Here is a 20672-nt window from a genome sequence, read left to right on the forward strand (position 1 = left end):
AAAGTTTCATTTCATGGTAGAGCCGCCCCTGGTGGTATTTCACCGACGCAGGCATCGATTTACTCGCCACGAGCATGAAAACTGTTACTCAAATAAAATAATAAAAATCATTATTACTAAAACATGAAAATTTATATTTCCAGGTTTTCGAAAGATTTGGCTTTGATAAGTAAAAAATGAGATTACGTTGTTTTATCATCCCGAAAAAAGTACAAGGCTCTCAAAAAAATTCGGTTTGTAACTCTACTCGCAATCGACCAAGCGGTCACCATTTTCAATACGTTCAATCTGCCTCGAAACCCATTTCCCTTAGACTACCTCCAACTCCGCGATGTAAAAGACATTCAATGAAACGTTTCTTTCTATAAACTCGATCATTTAAAAATATAATATGATCCACTTTACTAGTCTTACGTAAGACGTAAAAAAAAAAAAAACGGAGAAACTATAAAAAAAAGAAATCTAACGAAGAAGATATATTTGCATGAATTATAGCTCTTCGAACTAGTAAAATTCAAAAAATGTAATGCCTGGAACGCTAAGGAATTCCAAAGTTCAGCTCACGATGATGTTTCAAGGAAAACTGAAAGCTCGTTAAAATGTAAAAATAAAGTATGCGTAGTCCAGAATACAGAGTATTCCATGCTATTCAAAGGTATCGGCGTTTTAGTGTTGCGGCACTTTCGATACGGCAGACACATTACGAACAGGACGCAAGAATAAATTTAATAAATCAAATATAACATGTGGGCGTACGTGTACCTAGATATTACCGATCGTGCATCGCGAACGTACATGTACGCTCACCGTAAACGACTTGTCCGCTTTCGGAACAACGCGGCGTGTACCTACGCCCTTTGTAACTGTCTAGTTTTAGAGGGCGTATATATACGCCCTTTGCAGCGAAAGGGTTAATGACACTTTCGACATCGGCGCACGCTCCGAATCGCGCGTACCGTTCGCACGTAGAGGCAATGTCGCGGACACCGCGCCACACGTAGCCAAAGCGACACACGTTCGTGCACACGGACACGGAGCCGCAACCGTATTCGAGTTACGTAAGACTTTACCTGCATCAGAGGTAGAACCTGGCCGGGATTGACGGATCTGATCGTCCCGTTTCTCCATGCCGGCTCGTCCTTCGTCGTGTTACCCTCGAGAACGCCGACTTTCCTTTCCGGTTCCGGTAATCGCGGCTCGGCGTTGCGGTTCACCTCCTCCATGATAGACAATCTCGTTCACGAAAGGTGACTCGGTCTCACAGTGGTCTCTTTCCGTAATCGTGGGATAGCTAGAACAAGTATGGTTCGTTCGTGGTGATACGATCGATCGACTCACTTCGAGATAGAAACGGAACGTGTACCACTGAAGGTGTTCTTTGGCCGCGACGAAATTCTACTCTTTAGGAACTTTACACTTTGGCGTGCTCTAACGAGTCTCGCGTATCACGTGGTCAGGGGCACGTACGGAAATCGAAGCCGGAACTCCCGAAACTTCTCGAAACGCGCACAGTACAATTAGTCGATGGACGATTAGGCGTGAAGGAGTACGCGACGATGCGTGCTCTCGAAGCTGACGGTGACCAAACTCGATGACGATTCGAAAAAGAGCGACGAAACGACCGGCGGGATTCGACACTGCGAGAACCTCGTGCTGCTCCGTCGCGGCGTGATGTCGCCCCACCCGAGTCAAGTCGTACGCCGCGTAACTCTCCCCGCTCCGGTGCAAGCCTCTAGTCGCACGTTTGCCCGAAATCGCCCGAAAGCCGACGTCGACGTTTCGGTGGAACAGCGCCAATGGCGACCGCGGAAAATCGAAAACGTTACCACCGACGCGACCATTTTTACCTCAATTAATTATCCTAGGCTTCATGTAGACTACTGATTCTTCGAATACGGTTACACGTTCCGTTTCTCGGCTGTAATTAACATTGACAGACACTTTAGAATAGATAATCTTCAATGTTGAATGCAAAGAACGCGGATTATTAGTTAACTGCTTTTTCGCGCGCTCGGAATTTTCCAGATCGTTCTGTAATTGGCGGAAGTTCTACAATCTCGAGCCTTGCACTAACTACGTTGTTCAATATGCACGTCCACATGTGGCGCCATTTTTGAACGAAGAAGAGTACTTAACCCAGACCAAACCCAAAGAGATTATCTTTTTGGCTCTACTGCGTTTTTAAGGAATTTCTTACAACAAACGTGAAATGATTCGCTCGAAAGTCGACGTCGACGTTTCGGTGGAACAGCGCCAATGGCGACCGCGGAAAGTCTAAAACGTCACCAAACGACGCCACGGGTCGCGACAGCTTTTTACCTGAATTAATGAATCCTAGGCTTCACGTAGAGTACTGATTCACCGAATATGATTACGCGTTCCGTTTCTCGATTGAAATTGACATGCTGGAGACACTTTAGCGTTGATAATCTTCAATGTCGAATGTAAAGAACGTTGACGATTAATTAACTGTTCTGCAACTTGCGGAAGTCCTACACCGCGCTCCTTCGAACATTGCACTTACTACGTTGTCTAATATGCATGTTCACCAGTGCAACGTGGCGCCAGTTTTGAACGTTCAGAATTTCTTACCACTAACACGAAGTGATTTTATATAGAATTTATATTTAAGTTTAAAACGAAAAATGTTTAGAACATAAAAAGAAATAAATTAGAAAATATAGTGTTTACTCTTCTGTTTCGTATTAAAGTATCAAATCGTAAATATTGTCATTTAATTAAGATTTAATATACTTTAACTTTTACTTTACTTGAGAGTTATCAGTGATAAGTTCAATTAATTCTTATATTAACGAGCTCAAATTTAACTTCTTGATATTTTTCACGAGAATTACAAGACGTTTACCGAAAGATATCGTTTTTATTTTTCAAAGATTTCAGAATATAGGTTTAAAAATAATTTCCTCGCAATTATTAACAACTTATCTTTTTATCGAGAAATGTTAAAATGGCCAAACAAGCTTCTGATGTATCAGGCCACTGAAATCATAATGGAAGAGATAGGAGATGTTATGAAATATGTTATCTAAATGTGGTTGATTCTGCGTCAAATTGTGTAGCAGATCGACAAATTTTTATACTTTAAATAATCATAGATCGCAGATAACAAATTGATTATATTTCTGGAATAGCAGGTGATTATTTCTTTTTCTCCTTTAAATAATTATTTCATTAACAATTAATTTTAATAATGCTATCTTTATACCGGATATGAGTACTTTTATAAAATACCAAACTGGGCAATTTTTGAACAGCTTTGCAGAAGATAAAATTACTGACAATTCGACACACGTGCACGATTCATTTGAGAATATTATGTTTCTAAACCTCGGTAGAGAGTGTGCACAAGTGCTCTGTTACAATTATCAACAAATATTTATCAAAGTTTAACTTATCAAAGATAAATGCAGATTCGCTTTTGTCTAAGCTTACTCTTAACATCCAAAAGATAGCGAATCTGACATTTAGTCGTGCATCAATATTTAAATTTGCTTTGCCTACACAGCTTGCCCTACATTAGAATATTAATAAAGTATGCTCTCGTTCCACCCATTCTTAAAAAAGAGCGTTAATTTTTCAAACTTGTTAAATGCCATTCCAGTATAGCTGCAACATTCGTTGCGTAGGATATCAGGCTCAAATCTAAATCAGCTTTTGCTTACCTTTGCATCCAGTTTAGTATGAATATTAACAAATCTTGGAAGAAATTTTCATTTGAAATAAGGGAACATCTACATAATTATTTTTGAAATGAGATCCATGATTCTCGTTTATGTCTTACTGAAATTCATATAACGTACGTTGGTATTAGAGATCAGATATATTTTCACTTTGCAAATAGACGAATATGGTCTTTAGAAAAACAGACTTTTTGACAAACGAATGTAATAAAGGATGTGTCATATCGACGGTGAAAAACAAGTGAAAGCAGATTCTTTCTCGATATACTGTTTTGTAATACCACTTTCCTCACTTTTACCATGATATATTAGTAACTATACGGTGACTTATCATGACTAATTACAAATTAGTTTGTCCACGACTACGTCTATATGTTCTTGTCAGTTCAGTAATAGAAGACAACAGGATGTCTCATCACTCTATCTTCTACCTCATCTCAGCACTCTTCATCATCATTAATGTACGAAAGGCCATTGATTATCGAGACGGCCATGAAGTGTCTAAGGGTATACATACGACGAGTGCACGCATGGATGCGTGAAAACGACTTGCAAATTTGTTGAGAAAAATTCTAGCTTAGTAGAAGAAGCCATCGCGAACGAGTACACGTCACGCTACTGTTTAACAAAATTGTATACCATCTGTATTTGGCCATGTGCTAATTAACCACGGTGCTACCCACCCTAATTTACATGTGACGTTTCATCCGCAAATACTGTGTCATCCGTGTCCTACGCACCTTGCGTCATTCTGTTAGAACAATGCATATGAAACGGTCAATATCATGAACACTTAAATTCCTCAGAATTTGATAACAAGTACTGGCATATGGGATTTATCGTATAATCAATTTGATGCTTGAAACTGTTTGAAGAGGCCACTGGATTCGTTTCGTCGATCGTATCGCTACAAAATGAAAGATTCAAATCATATTCGAGGACGTTGATGTGTACCTTTCTCGTATGAATTTAAATTGGAATGTAACGTTGAATTGACAAATTGTCTGATTGAAATAATATCTCGAATGGATAAAAAAATAATGCCTTGTCAGAGACAACACATGATTATTCTTCGATTTTGCTTACCCCCTACCGTACAGTGTGCATTACATTATCGATAAAGATATCATTGGGACAAGTGCACGAGTCGTCAATGTATTTTGCTGAAACAATTCAGACATTGTGCCACCGGAGCTGATACCGATCGCTCGATTCAACGACTTAAAAAGTACACACAGGTCTCATGTATTCTCTATACTCGCATTGTATCCACCTACAATCGTCAGAAGTGTGACGTTACGCAAACCAGCTCGCGCTAGCACACGTGAACCCGTTATGTCACAAGCGAAATTTTCATGCGCGCGACATTCTCCCCGGCGAACGGCGGAGCAATCTCTTTAAAATATTAATTCGTTCGCGCAGCCTCGCGCCGGCCGATATTATTTTTCGATAAGATAAAAACGCAGCTGTGTGTTTCAAAAGTAGCGTGAACACGTCACCGGTCGATGGAAATTTTTACGAATCGCCTGAAGCGGTGCACGCGGAAACGGTATTGACGCGAGCCACATCATTCGTGGAAATGTCGTTCCGCGCCAATGTTGTAAATCACAGTAGTAAAATCGCCATTCGTTGCGACGATGCTTGTTCGTTGACCAACTGGACACTGCGCTTGGTGGCATCCCAATTGTTTAATACTCAACTTGTGAAAATAAAATACGATAAATGAGCTTGTAAAATAACGGAGTAGAGAAACTGCAGAGGATTTGTAGAGAGAGATTGATTTTGTCAACGATCGTTTTTCAGTTAATTGATCAACGCTGAAAAATTTCAGGAGTAAAAAATCAAGGCCTCTGATAGGATCGAAACGAAAGACAAGATCACGTGCTCGCGTTAATGTTTCCGCTGATCTAACCGGTCATCGTAAACTTGATAAGAGACGTAATCAGTGCGGTCGACGCTTGAGTCGTACGTTCACTCTCGCCGTTTCGAGATTGGCGAGCTGGATAGTGGGGACGAGTCTCGAAATATTGGGTCATCCGGAGAGTTTGTAGCGATTTTCAATAGTTGAATAGTGTTAACATAATTCGAACCTTGGATAGTCCAAAAATTATAAAGTGCACGCGTAAAAGATGCAAACTTGGAGAATAATTTTTGGAAGGAAGACACTTGGAGAAGAAAACTGAGGAATGGGAATCCCATGCTTACAAGTTACAACTTTCTGTGGGAGTTTAGCCAGGAAGACTGATTGGGGCATCCAATTACAATTCTGACCATAATTGCTATGTTGTGGCCGCCTCAAAAACAACTCAAGAAGACCTCTAAACAAAAGTGGATATTGTAAAACAAAGAAGAAAGTTTGATCCGGCTCTAGCAGCAACCAAGTTACATTTTTCTCCTTCTTTGTTACAATTATTAATCCCCAATCATTTGACTTGTTCTCGCGCTTAGCTGAGTGGAAGTGGCGATATTCGAAATGGGAACAGATTGAAAATCGTTTGGTGAACCGTACTCTCGGAGGCGCATCGATTCATCCTCGACTTCCGGTCCGCAGCATCGAAAATTCGCCATTCGTTGATGGCTGCGTGGGGATCGTTGCCATATGTTAGCGCGCAGCTGAGCCGTTGCTCTATTCCCGCAAAAATCGGCTAATAAAAAGGCAACTCGTCGACCTTCGATATAGTCTATGCCTTCGTGGCGATTGGCTCTCGGTGTACCTCTCTTTCTCTCCCTTTCTGCTTCTCCTGGGCTGCGTGTGCTTCGCCAGTGTGCACCGTTGCCAACTTTCACGTATCATAATACACAGTGAAAGAATGTGGTTTCCCTTTCAAATTACAAAATACTGGCGCGAGCAGTATTTTGCCCGCACACTTCTCTCGATTATTCGGCGTTTTCTCGTGCGATTCGCATTTCGATCAACCGAGTAGGACCTTGGGGGCTTAAGACACCTTCTCCGTATTGTCCCAGCTGAGTTAAATGCATTCGAGTTTGAATAATTGAAACTGAGTTCAGAAACTTGTTTCAAGCGTACAAAATTAATTTAGACTAAAAATATAGTTTAAATTACATCACTGGCTTATGCAATAGGAAGTAAACTTTTTAAAAAATTCCGATCGCTAAATCTGAATACCACTCAGGGTCATTCTCTGCAGCATACCATCCGCCGTGCTACAGCGTTTCTGGTCGTTCATTATTCATTCGCGTCGTCGGTTATTTCCGCATAAATTACGTGTGGCGTAAAAACTGTTAGTCTTTCTCTTCGACGAGCTTTCCAGATATTGCTAATCGCCTCGACGCGCACAGATGGGTAAGATTCTCGTTTCTACTGACATTTTGAGTAACCAGATGAAAAAGTAACAACTGCTTATTAAAAGGTACAGTGTCAAAAAAAATATTGTTCGAACTTCTAGTATAGATGATACCACTCCATTGAGCACATATGTACAGCTCAAGTTCCCAGTTAACTAAGATATAATTATGTATAACGCATCAGTCCCAATCTATTGTGCACATAAAATGCTATCCATCTCTGTTCGGAGACGGTCGCATCGATCGTACCCAGAGAAATCGCCTTCTGTCGACGAGTCTCGCCTTCTCCCAAGGATACTGTGCAACACCTGAGACTGAAGCCTTGATTAAGATATTACGTTGCCACGCATGGTCCACACGATCGGGCGCTCGATTTTACAGCTAAAGACAGACTTGACCCACATACACCGTAAAAACCAGTAGACACGTCCGTTCTAATTGCGAATATCGATTCGACGACGGGGCTAACTGTTACCTGGACCATCGTCTTCGTCTGTTATGGCGTGTATCATCTTTCGTGCCATTAATTTGAACAGGAAAGTATTCGCGCGCCCTGCTATGGGTGAAACTGGGTCAGGGACGCGGGTCGTGCACCAGCGAACAATAAAAGCTGCAGCTCCTTTCATCACGCCCGCTTAGGGAAACGTGGAAAGAGACTTTGTCGCGACGGATCGACACCAAGACTCCAGTACAATTGAATCAGTGAAATAGAGATGAGTCCTAAATCTTGGCTTGACGAGTTTTCCTGATTGTTGTGGTAGGAAGAGGCACTTTCTTATTTGCTGACAGGAAAAACAGGAACATTTTGGGTATTCAATGATCTTCCTCGGGGACAAGGTAACAGAATCTGTGAAATGAAAAAAAGGATTAGAGACTCAGAAAATTTCTAAGCGACGTTGTAATAGGAAGTCACAGAATATACAAATAGTTCTGAAAAATTATCTAATTATTAGAGGCAAAAAAAGAAAGAATCTTCCTAGAAAAAATGGAAATAGGTGGAGAATAAAAAAAAGTAATGAAAGAATTTTTTTAAATAGTCTGCTGTCTACTGAAAAGAAACGAAAATTGAAGGTGATCGCTAACCATTTCTCACCTATAAATAGTATGGAATGTCTACATCTACTAAAGCTTTCAAAGAGAACATTGAGAGTACATAATATGTCTTGTGTACTTATCATACAGTGACTCCTATGACCCCTGCGTCATAGTAATTTCTTTCTATTCTCGGCGGCGACACTCGTCGTTGTCTTCTGTTACACTTTACGAGAAAGTAATGTCTTTTGCGATTAGAAAAATAAGAAGTTGGGATCACGAACCAGGAACGATAGAAAACAAAGTGTTAATTGTTAGACTACGTTATCCGATATGTTACAAACGATTATGGAACAATTCGACTTATTATAGGAATTTAATCAGAGAAATTTAAAATATTACAAATAACATTTGGTTTATTAAGTTAACAGCTATTAATAATTAAACGAAAAATAAGTCCCGTGATGTCTAAGGTTGAGTATCCTTCATCGAAGTCAGTGGGAGTTTCTTAGAACAATGAGACTCTCCCTGGACCAGTCCTCGAACACGTGACCCGACGATGGTATATCGAAAATGCCAAAAATCGATCCAGCATGTCCTCGCGTGGGTGTCCTACAGGCAACAGGTTTCCGTCCTATTCCACTGTGCCATGCTCGCGAATAGAATATCCTTGCTGAATATCAGTAGTTCAGGACGTTCCTGACAGCCGCGAAACATCTCCACTTATCAGGCAAATAAAACGGCTCGAAGATGTGGGGAAAGGGACTGTCCCAACCCGTCACCCTCTGTACAGGTGCCTCCAGGTTCAGGAAACATTCCTCCTATTTTGAAACACTTATTATTAGAGACTTCGTGCAAGAGCAAATTGACTGCCTAACTCTCTTAAAGCAACCACGCAATAATTAGCGAGAAACGCGTTCAACATCGAATTTTTGAACCAACATTTAAATTACAAATTTCGAGCCAACCGTTCGCTGATTTAGCGCTAGGATTAGGGTTTTGCAAGGTACAGGTTTGCACATCTGAACAAGCCGAAGCGTATCGAACCGTCACGAAGTGTGCGCAAGTGATGTAACAGAACGCGTGTAATGATATCCTGCCACATTCCAGCGATGCATTGAACATGCATCTAATGCATTTTCGGCGACGAACGATCGTATACGCGGCACGTGTAAATAATTTCGTAACTGAAATACTTAGTCTCGTTTAACCGTTAGGCATACCGACGCGTCGATGACCAGGCTGAATTATCGCGAGGCACGCTGCAATTACGTAAAGTTATCTCGCGATACACGACATAATTGCCACGGTATTCTCAGCAACGTTACTCTTCGAAATTACATCGATTCAAATGATCGAGTTCAAACCGATCCTAACATGGCTTAGCAGTTTTCCACGTCGAGGTGCATCAATTTTGAAATTTTATCGCGTTGTTTGTACAGCTTTGCGTTTACTACGACCGTGTAGACTGTAATAGTATACGTAATATTTATAGCCACTTTCTCAGAGAAAACGTAATAATTCTTGAATAAATTATCGTTCGCAAACAAAGGCGTCCGATGAACAGAGTGGTAGAAATACAAACAAGAAGGTTGAGTGGAATACAGGTAGGAGGAGCTTGAAGCAATTACCGAAGTGTTTTCATAAGTAGGAAGAAACATGTTAGAATAATTGTATCGTTTAATTAAGAGTAACGAATTGGAAAGACGCAACTGTATATTCTTGACCTTTCTTAATTTTCATAAATAATTTAGAAGATGGAGACTTTTACCTGAATAGTTGAGACTATTTCTGCTCCAAATCCACTGGTCAGCGGTGCTTCATGGGCGACCACAACACGGCCCGTTTTCTTCACTGACTGCAACATATATACATATCCAGCGGTAAAGGGTAAACTTAAATAACACGTCAAGATAATTAACACAGACAAAGAAAATTCAATTTCCCAATGGTCGAAGTTAAACAGTATGATCATTGTGCAAAGCAGGGCTCCGCCCTGGTTCAGTCACCTCCAAATCGATTTGGTATCGAGCATTTTAACGACTATTCCACCTGACGACTGACCGAGATGGATATCAAAATGTCCTTGTTTCGTAGAGGAAACGTCGCTAAGAAAAAGTTCTTGTTACCGCCGTAATAAAAACACTTGTTGAGCGAAAATATCTGCCAACAGATAAGAACTGAAAACTTCATGGTCCCTTACTCATACGTATCAACTCCAATGTGGAGCTCAGCAAGGATCGTACGCGCAGCGCATAAAGCTGTATGTCCTAACACATGTCATGAAGGGTAATTCGTCGAACGAGCGGACCGTGCCACGGATCAATTCGTGAATGATTTATGCCCCGTCCCATACGAACGGGCATAATAATAATTTATACGCGGCCAAGACGGTAAGTGATGCATTAATATAGCGAACGGATCGTTCCGCCGCGACTATCCCGTCCACCTCAGCCGCGATCGACGATAGAAAACGAGCGATCGGTGGCCTGTAATTAAGACACGTAGGCGCGCCTGCGTGTGTGTGTCCCGTTGTAAATCATTAGGAACAGCGACTCGATAGTACGCATGACTGTGCGCCGCGTACAGGTTTCTGTGACATTTCAGATTTCAGCTGACCTTCCCTGCAACTTTCAGACGTTACGGTCCCCCGCCGGGATTCGCCCTTCTTAAATCTCTTGCACCAGCGGCTCTCAAACTGGCCGCGTCGGTCACGAACACGTAGATCTCTGGAAGCCTTCAGAAGAATTATGGATTAATTGAAGTCGTTCAAAATTTTCTAAAATATAAAGTGAAACGGAGTCAATGTAATATTGAAAAACTCAATAGCATCGAGGTTCCATATATAGTGTTTATCTATTAAGAGGCCACGGCTGTATTAAGTAAAAAAATTAGAGTTAAATTCACTCTAGGAAATCTGCCAAAGATTGTCCTGTGTCAAGAACCTCACGGAAAAGTCAAGTTTGAGAAACACTGCCTCTTACTTCACGGCGTGTACCGGTTCCTTTTATTTCATTTTTTTTTTTTAACATAGTCGGTCACGGGACCGAAACGTACACGGTTTAATAATTTGCAATAAGACCTTTCCAAGTAACTTTTTTTATTTATTTAACGACTCTATTCGCCCTGGCGAAACAGAATACGAGTTCTCGAAGACATGACACATTATAGAGGAGGCAAGGTGAAACGACAAGGTTCGGAAAATTGCTGTTTTACGACCTAATCGTAAACATGAGTGCTTCCATAACTCCGTGGATATTAAGTTGTTTGTCAAAGTTAGTATTATTACGAAGAAGCGATGATATGTTTGTTCAACTGCTTCACAAGATAGCATCGATGAACGATGATGGTGGAAATTCTTATCTATATACAAATTTCGAGCAACGAATGAAAGATAAACAATTTTTGATGCGTTATTTGCACGATATAAATCAATAATTATGTGGAATACAATGCCATAAATGGATATAGGTGAAAGAAAGACGGACTTTATACTTGTATACATATTAACTCAAATTTTCTTTTAGTATTTGGACATACTGTTTAGTCAGTTAGACACTGTTTGCATTCTACTTACTCGTGGTACATTGGACCAAGGAGAAGGTCTCTCTACTACTAACGTCGCCAGCGTCGAATGGATGGATTACAATTACTACATCTGCTCAAGATAGTTGCTAAGAAAACATATGCTCTCAACTGTTACGCGATGCTGCCTATTTTATATTGTATATTTGTAGATACATACTATTTAGATAAATATAGAAATAAATTTCAGATTATAAATAGATATCGCTTACATCTTCAACTTAGTAATTTAAAAAAAATCGAATGAACGTAAGACAAAATTTGCATATCTTTCTACCTATGACATAGCATACTACGTGCAATAGAGGATATTGAAAGCTTCTTTTGAAACGTGTCCCATTTGATTGTTCGGTTTATCTAGAAATACCTAGCATGCCATGCACATCAAATTGCAACTTTAGCATTTCTGCAACACCTTCGACACGATTGACGATTAAATGACGGTAACATTTCATTTTCGAAAACTATAATAAAGATTCACTGATTACGAATGCTTTACGCTGTAAAAAGGCGACTGATGGCAAAAGAAAATTCGAGGAAAAACCAGCGACAGACGCACAAACGATTTCTTCGAAAAACCGCATTCTGCCGATTGTAGCGATGCGAAAATGTTTATGGCGCACAAGCGTGATTAATATTTACAGTTTCCTGACTTGGCTGCGTTTAGATTTACGTTGAAATCAATTAATAACATTTTTGTACTCCTTTAAAATTAGTCAAATAAGAATGGAAACGTTGGATACGATTACAATTCAACTAGCAAACTTATATTGATTAATGAAGAGGACTCAAGTCAGACTGTAGTCTACTTCTCCATTTGCCTCTAGTGCCTATATCTGTAATTCAAGTTATAAACTGATTGAGAACCTAATCTGTCGCGGCTAGTCAACGACATTTCCACGATTATCGTATTTCAAGATCAGGATATTTCATAATTCGACACCTTTCAGGATCTCCGTTTCGCAGAAATCGCGGGGGACTTTCCACTCGGATGGCGATTTTGCCGCAAGAGCGGTGACGTTCAAAGAACATCATCGGTTCGACGAATCCGCGAGCGTATCGAAATTACGCGAAACGGGTTTTCGATTACGCTCACCACTTCTTTGGTTCATGTGCGGACGCGTACAGCGACGTGTGAGCGCATACCGTACAATCGGCATATCATTACGCGGCTAAAGATCGATTAGCATAAATCAACGCGATATTAGTGGCCGCGGCAATCCGTGGCTATCGTAATTCGGACGAGTGAATGTTGCATTTTTTATCAATTTGCGAATTGTTGCATGACGACAAGAGTTAAAGTTTGTATAGGAGTAGATCCGAATGAAAGAATACGTTTGTATAGTATGTTTATGTATGCATTAGTTCGTGTTGAAAGTTCACTAAAGTTGACTAAATGGTTTCATGTTTTGATTCGGATTTCTAGGAAATCAAATTCAAACGCTAAAAGTGGCTCAGACGTGGTTGCTTGAAGCGAACGATTTATTTATCACTGGAATTCTAAGTATTATTCTCTCGAGCAGCCTGACAACAAAGTATTCGACGCTGACGAGGACAAAGTTTTTATTATAAGGTATGGAGACACTTCTGTCACAATTGCTACGTTGTACACGTTCCTAACACGCAACACAGGATTGAACCCGACCTTAAAGTCACCTAGAAATTACAAATTATAGTTTCCATACAAGTGATGAAAGCACAATCTTCTGATAACAAGTATTCAACTTGTTGACGATAATTTAAACTTTCCGAGAAGTAACATTCCTCTGAAAGGAATTTAATTTGCAAATCCTCTGAATTATTTCATTAACTTCAATAATCTCTACGTTTAACGACAGTGCCAGCCAATCTAGACTGGTATATGAAAGGTGTCATTGGAGAGCCTTCGCGCGTACTTCAATCAAGTGGCCTTTTCAGATATTCCTTATTCGTAAAAATTACTATATAGAATGTTCATGTTTATACATAACGAAGGAAGAAGCTGATAAAGCGCTGAATAAAAGCGCGAAGACATTTGAAGGCATAGGAAAGCTTGAAGATGTAATATTATTTGAATGTAACAACTAAGAACACAGTTCATTTCGTTGACTTGAATTTACTAAAATAAATATTATTTTGTATAACATACCTCACAGCTCAGCTCAAGTTTTATCAATGCTAACATTGTGAAATTCAACCTGTCATCATTTATAAACTTGCCTCAAACAAAGAACGCTTTCAGTGTTTGATAAACGACACCACAAAATCGCATTGGAGCGTCCAGTCGCGTTAAAAAGAAATCCTCTTCGTATAACGGGTTAAATGAAATTTACTTGTCTCTATAAATAAATACTCGAATTAAAATACAGTGTCTGTTCGTTTCTCTCCCACTCTCTGTTCGCTCGGGCGAAGGCCACGAGCCCACGTAATACGCTTAAACGTAACAGCGCCGCTTAAACGTAATGCATGCACGCGATCCGGTTGCATTAACGCATGAAAACGGAGCAAATTATAATGACGAAATTACCTTGCAAACGAGTTCCGCGTCCCAAGGTAGGATAGAAACGAGGTCTATCACCTCGCAGGATACGTCGAGCTTCTCCTGGACGAGATCGGCCACCTCCAGCAGTACGTGCACCTGAGTGCCCCAGCCCACGAGTGTCACCGCCTCACCTGTGTGAAAGTGCAAACGTGTACGTACGTGCATGCCTCCGTTTCACCTTATGCGTGTCTCGCCAATTACGACTGTGCATGTGCGTTCTCCCCGCGAACCTCCGCCACCCTCTGGCTGTGTATCCTGTTGCAGGACCGGTCATCGCGTGTACTGTTCCAACGGTTGGATAATGAAAGGACGATTACGGCCGATAAATATTATATTCTCGAATGAGTGACCGAGCGGTTCTCGCGTTTAATATGGCGAGTGCGGGTCGTGACACTCTTTAAACATCCCACGGTTGAATTATTGATACCTAGCGCGGAGTAATTGGCTGAGACCACCTACTGGAACCGCTTTATCAAACCTCAATGTTGTCACGGAATAATTGTTGAGACTAGTACGCGTTGTAATAGGTACATAATGGTTTGTCAATCTTGGGCAAGCAAGTTTATGGTCAAATAACGTGTTGATTCTGTGGTTGAGACACATCCTTAGATCTAGAATTGTTACAGTTACAGAGTTGACAGTGTAAGACGGAGTACATTTGCGAGTAACTGTTCAATGTATAAATTTACCAAAGACTGACGAACCATCATCGCCAAAAATAATGCACGTACAAGATCTCATTAGCGAAATTTCTTGTAGTCAGAGTGAACGTTTTTGCGTTTGCATACTGATAACCGCCCATCACCGACGATATCCGCGGAATCAGTGTTTACGAGCGCGTAACAAATAATTTATTCGCTTAATTAGCGGTTGGTAAACGACGCTGTAAATTTCGCGAGCTAGCCACCAACGACGAAGTCGTGAAAGCTGGACGACGCTGGATAAAAGTCGTTACGGTGAACATGGAAGAAGATTGATCTATGAGCGCTGGACGCTTGAAACGTTGAGGCTAGCGATGGGAATGACGTCGAAACACTTGGATCGATGCCAGCCAGTAAATTATAACGTGTTCTTAAATTTATGAATTAGTATGATTAATAAAAGCGGCACAATTTAATAAAGTAAGATTTTTCAGAGGAGGTGAAAAACTGTTTTCAACAAATCCCTAAGTCATGTGTTTACTGATTCCTCAGCATCACTTAAGTTATCAACAAACTGTGGGAACAAGTTTTTCCATACACCTCATTTTGTTTCCTTTACAACCTTCCAGATATAATCAAGAACATATCAATTATCATGTAACAACTTTCTAATAATGATTACAGTAAATAATCTTACAATAAAAGACCTTGCAATTATCTTGATTACACGTTTGGCATTATGTTTCATACTAACTATGTCTATTGGCGACTTGAACAAATATTTAATGACCTTTCACGATCATTATAGCGAATCTTTGTAAATCGAGTGTTGCCTGTACTTCCTATGGAGTACCTCGATATCGAATTGCTCGAGCATCGTCGATACCTATTCGTATCAGTTCCATCGCTAGTCGAGACAACGTTGTTACGCGACGCACGAAGTGAAACCTATACTGGGGTTCCGTGGATCTTCCTGAACGCCTACCTTCTCTCACAACCTCAGCCTTGCCGATCTCGATCTTGTAACGATCCGTCGGCACATCGTCGATCGCCGTGCGGTACAGTATTTTCGGCTCGAACATGATGCAGGGATCCGGCTCTTCTATGCAGCTCAACAAAAGACCTTTCGCCTGTCTCGCTCCGCGGGGCATAACGATCTGAAAAGGACGTTCGGTTACATTTCATTGAGCTCAAGAATTCACTCTGACCACGTATACATTATTTTTAATTCAATAATTTCTCCCTCCATAAAGAATTATAAAAAATTATAGAATACAAACATTATATGCTTTATTCGTTGTTATTTTTTTTAATACCTGTCTCTCAAGATGCTAGATTCCCGTGTATTCCTTATCAGCCTCGCGATGCATAATTTATAAATAAATGAAGACGAATAGTATAATTCGAAAAAAAAGAAGATCCTTCGTTTGAATGAATGAAATTTAAAGACTGATTAAACAGTTGCAATCGCGTCGTCGTTCTCGATACGATAGATAAATAAACACGTGGGTACGTTGTGTTGCGTTTCGTCTTTGCTTTCCAACCTGGTACATTGAAGAGTACGCGATCTTTCGGTTTCAGGAAATGTCGACGCTATGTTGCCCGTCGCTGTTCATGTAATCGAGATGTATAGTGTCGGTATACCGTCGCGTCGGTGTACGATGGAAACTTTCTTCATGCATACGTAGAGTACATGTGTCCTACAATATTCATGGAATCTCTTCCAGAAAGTTAAGAGCCAACGACTATAGCTAACGCGCGGCAACGCGAAGGCTATCCTTGAGCATAGAAATTCGCTCGCGATGCTTCGACAAGTATTTACATTTCGTCTTTACTCGTCGATAACCTGTATCACCGACACCTAGTTCCGGTGCTCGAAACATCGTATCAACAAGCCAGGCGCGATCTACGGACGTAAATTGAAAGAATATTTGAAAAATTTGACGACAAAAACCTTTTCTAACAGCTACTTTAACCTGCCAGACATTTTCAGCAATGACAACTTAACCCTATTCCAGCCCTATCACTTAAATATACACTCGAGTAATGAACCTGCATATAGGCCCCTATCTTTGTTAGGATTTTGTTTTTTGACAGCGTAGTCGTGATTGACACTTATGCATCCCTGATATTTCTTACCTTCGAGACATTTCATGTAAACCAGTATAATAATTTATTTAGGGACTGAAATACCTTCATATTTATTTATTTATTCCTTTTATTTAACGTCATTAGTGCATACGCACGCGAGAATGTTCATATAAGTGATGACAACTGTGCGAAGACGATACATAACCTCAATCGTATACACTGTACCAGTTTCAAAATGAAATGATTATTGACGCCAGCTATCAGTTTAGATGAAAATCATTTTTTTTTTCTTGGAATCTTTTTTCTTGGAATTTTTTTTTTATTCAATTTTTATTCGAATAAGCTTTTATTCGTTTAATGTCAAATATAATTTCATTTCATGAGGTAGAATACAATTTTTACTAGACATACAAAGGAGTAACAGCTATGTATCTCATTCGTTACTTGATAGAATCATCTAGATAAAAATTTTTCCCATCTCTGATGCGTAAGTAGTTCTTATTCTCATGGATATTACACACCTTCAAACCTGGAGTGTGTGCGAAATATGCTTCTGGGCTTTGCGAATGATAAAGTGCACCATGACCTACAGCGCCACAAGGTGTTCGAATGGTCAATTTACCACAGTCGAATTGTCCTCCACTTCGGTATCTTACCTTGGCTGCTTCGTTTACTAGCTAAGGATAAAGTAGGGTCAGTTATCGACTGTCTATAAACCAAAGTCGAATAGTACCATCTTACAGTTACTAAATTACCGATCAATTCAACATTAGAGTCTTTAATACCACCTAGCGGTTCCACAATGAACTACTATACTTAGAGCAATAACGCGGGTTATATACAGGGTGTCCCAAAAATGTTGTAACACCTTGAAAGGGGTGGTTCGGGGGGTGATTTGAAACAACTTTTTCCTTAGCGAAAATGTTGTCCGAGGCTTCGTCGAGGAGATATTAACGGAAAACACTGACCAATCAGAGCGCGCGGATACCGTTGGAGCGGCCGCGGTAGCGAAGGCTACGTGCTAGGCGGCCGCGTCCAATGTCCTTCGTTACGCGACGAGTCGCTTGTTCGCGTACGAGCGCGACCGCTTAGCATATAGCCTTCGCTCCAACGGTATCCGCGCGCTCTGATTGGTCAGTGTTTTCCGTTAATATCTCCTCAACGAAGCCTCGGACAACATTTTCGCTAAGGAAAAAGTTGTTTCAAATCACCCCCCGAACCACCCCTTTCAAGGTGTTACAACATTTTTGGGACACCCTGTATATTTTAAATAGTATTTTGTAATAAAACAATTCTAATTGAATTATTTTGAAAATTAATTCAGATTAAAACAAATAATCTGTAATTGTCTCCTAAATTATTAATCGAAGTATAGGAATTTTAATAGAATTATTCGACATATAGAACAGAATATTCGATGAAATTTGATTTATGTATTGTTTTAAAAGAATGAACGTGAATAGAAATAATACCTGATCGAAGGCAGGAAATATGTAATCCGCGAATTGAATTTCCGCAATAGCTGTTACACCCGCAGTAGCTAAACCAATTCCAAATCCAGCGATTCCTTGTTCGCAAAGTGGCGTGTTGAAAACGCGGTCTTTACCAAAATCTTTTTGAAGATCAACCGTGCAACGAAAAACACCGCCAAACGCCACGTCTTCTCCAAATATCACTAGTCATAGAAAATAATTACTTAGACTTCGTTTTGCAATCAACATGAACGTAACAATATACGCAGTACTAAGTATATAGAACATTGCTTTTGTGTATTCCAACATTTTTAAATATTTATGTATGAATGATTAAGATATCCAAACATGCAATCGCAGCAAACGGAAATTTTAATAAAGTATTTATAATGCATATATATTCTACTTAATTTAAGCCATACATTATCCTTGGTATTGAATATGCTTATAATTGAATCGACGCTCGTGCATAATCACGTGTAAGTATTATGAAATACTTGCTGATACGTGTTCATGTATTACAATGAATGCGTTATCGCATTTCCAAGATAAGATAAAGGAAATAGTTTACGTTTTCGTCAGAATATTTAGCGAGCATTTGGTAACATTATCAATCGGTACATTAATCGTTTCCTAACACAATAATACATTTTTATTTCGTCACGTTTATTGTAACAATTTTGATAAATAGTTATTTTTACCGATAAATGTGAATTATCTTATACACGTTATATATTTCTGTTTAAATTCCAAGTATCGAGAAGAAATGTTTTTTTAAGTAGATAAGAGCGAGAACTAATATTTATTTAGCCTACAGTTATTAGATATATTTTATTAATTATATTCAATAAATGTAGGAATGATTCTTGCTCTTATCTGCCTGAAAAAAACAACATTCCTCTTCTGTGAATTTATTGATATTTCACAGCAAACAAATCCAAAAATTATTTATCATTTTATTTAGAAAGTATTACTATTACCTGCATCGGGATCGTCCGTTAACGCTGTCCGAAGTCCTTGATTTATCGCTTGATACATATTCATCTTTTCAATCTTACCTGAAATAAAAATAATTCACGGGTTCATAGCAGTCGATTTCTTACGTTTATTTATTGCATCGAGTTTCATAGATCTGAACTCAATTCATTATCAACGCGGAAGTATTGCGCGGTCTTAATCAATCCATTAACAATGGCCAGCTTTGTATCTAATTTTTTTCATTCAAGACAATCATCTTGACGTACCTATCGAGTCGCTTTTAATTAGATTTAAATTGGTTTGTTACCACAAATTGATGCTAATATTGTTACCGTGAAAAATCATAAAAATAACTGAACGAGCAGTTTCAATTATTTTATTTAAACGTTTCGACTACGTATATTGATTTTATTTTGTGCTCAATAATATATAAATTCTTGACCTGTTTACTAGATTTTTTCATTGAAAACAAAAGAGCTTTTTAATATTCAAAAGTTGTGATGCTAGTCTACGTAAATTGTATTCAAACCATTATCTAGTCTCTAGTATTTATAACAAAATTATCGTTAAATAAAATAATTGAAAGTATACTTGTTCAAGAATTTTTATGATGATTCGTTATCACATTTTTATCGATTAATTAAACGCCGTTAAAAAGATAATGCTGAAACTTACCGGTAGCATTCTTATTCGTGTTTTTATCCGTATAGTAGTTGAAGTGTATACACCTGACATTCTCGCGTAGCACGTATCTATCGACGGAACAGAAAACTAGAGACGCACGAGCGTTCAGGAACCGCGTCCACAATTTACTGAATATCATCGTGGATAAATGTCGTTTGTAACAGCGCGACGATAGTGCGTAGCTTTATCTTCTAACCGATATTTACATACAATATGGTATTGAAAAACGCGCGAGTCCTCGTGCTCGACCTAATCTGAATTTCGTAAACAGCTCTAATCGAGATACAAGCGCCTCTGCGCTTGTAAATGTTAAACACACAGCTAAAGAAACGTTTTAATGTACCTCTGATACTTTCCGTATACCTTTCGTCAAGACAACGAACTATAAATGAGATTTATTACACTTAGCAATTATCTAGCTATAACTTTTCTGAAATGTTTATTTTGTAGAAAATTTAATTTGTATGTTTAGTTACGTGTTTCAAATAACAGAAACGTAGTTAGAAATTTGAAATGTAAGGTAATACTGCACCCTGTTTACTAGATGTACCGATAGATGCCAGCATTTACAGTCAAAGTTACCATAAACTTATTCAGTGAAATACTCCACCCTGCTTATCAGACGTACCGCTAGATGGCACCATTTACACTTAAAGTTACC

The 20672-nt window shown here is 39.4% G+C and overlaps 2 protein-coding genes across 4 annotated transcripts in view; both read right to left on the reverse strand.

Moving 5' to 3' along the window:
• The window catches only part of LOC128877166 (terminal nucleotidyltransferase 5C), a 125327-nt gene extending 123627 nt beyond the window's left edge, over positions 1 to 1700 (reverse strand). The window contains exons 1-2 of the mRNA XM_054124231.1: positions 1364 to 1700; positions 1071 to 1291 (exon numbers count right to left, since the gene is read on the reverse strand). Of these exons, the coding sequence (XP_053980206.1) occupies positions 1071 to 1223 (153 nt within the window). The 5' untranslated portion in view covers positions 1224 to 1291; positions 1364 to 1700. The remainder of the gene's footprint in view (positions 1 to 1070; positions 1292 to 1363) is intronic.
• A 6696-nt stretch (positions 1701 to 8396) lies between these two features.
• Positions 8397 to 20239, reverse strand: LOC128876693 (2-oxoisovalerate dehydrogenase subunit beta, mitochondrial). 3 transcript variants are annotated; one of them, XM_054123250.1, is made up of 8 exons: positions 20003 to 20233; positions 19330 to 19407; positions 18350 to 18552; positions 17399 to 17554; positions 15772 to 15943; positions 14131 to 14276; positions 9811 to 9897; positions 8397 to 8860 (listed from the first exon to the last, which is right to left on the reverse strand). In XM_054123250.1, exons 1-8 carry the CDS (start codon positions 20148 to 20150, stop codon positions 8720 to 8722), a joined length of 1131 nt encoding a protein of 376 aa, XP_053979225.1. In that variant the 5' UTR covers positions 20151 to 20233; the 3' UTR covers positions 8397 to 8719. The 3 variants fall into 3 exon arrangements, with proteins under 3 accessions (XP_053979225.1, XP_053979227.1, XP_053979228.1); XM_054123252.1 differs by lacking the exon at positions 17399 to 17554 and having other exon boundaries at positions 20003 to 20239; XM_054123253.1 differs by lacking the exons at positions 8397 to 8860; positions 9811 to 9897 and adding an exon at positions 9904 to 13942 and having other exon boundaries at positions 20003 to 20239.
• Between the last annotated feature and the right edge of the window lie 433 nt (positions 20240 to 20672).

This window comes from Hylaeus volcanicus, chromosome 5, assembly GCF_026283585.1.
Source record: "Hylaeus volcanicus isolate JK05 chromosome 5, UHH_iyHylVolc1.0_haploid, whole genome shotgun sequence".
Lineage (NCBI taxonomy): Eukaryota > Metazoa > Arthropoda > Insecta > Hymenoptera > Colletidae > Hylaeus > Hylaeus volcanicus.

Bases quoted from the DNA above. Each gene is read 5' to 3' on its own strand.
- LOC128876693 (XM_054123250.1), bottom strand. From the start codon at position 20,150: ATGATATTCAGTAAATTGTGGACGCGGTTCCTGAACGCTCGTGCGTCT. The intron at 19,408-20,002 runs GTAAGTTTCAGC...TTTTTATTTCAG, and splicing joins CACGAATAAGAATGCTACCG to GTAAGATTGAAAAGATGAAT. The intron at 14,277-15,771 runs GTAGGCGTTCAG...ACTTTCACACAG, and splicing joins GGCTGAGGTTGTGAGAGAAG to GTGAGGCGGTGACACTCGTG.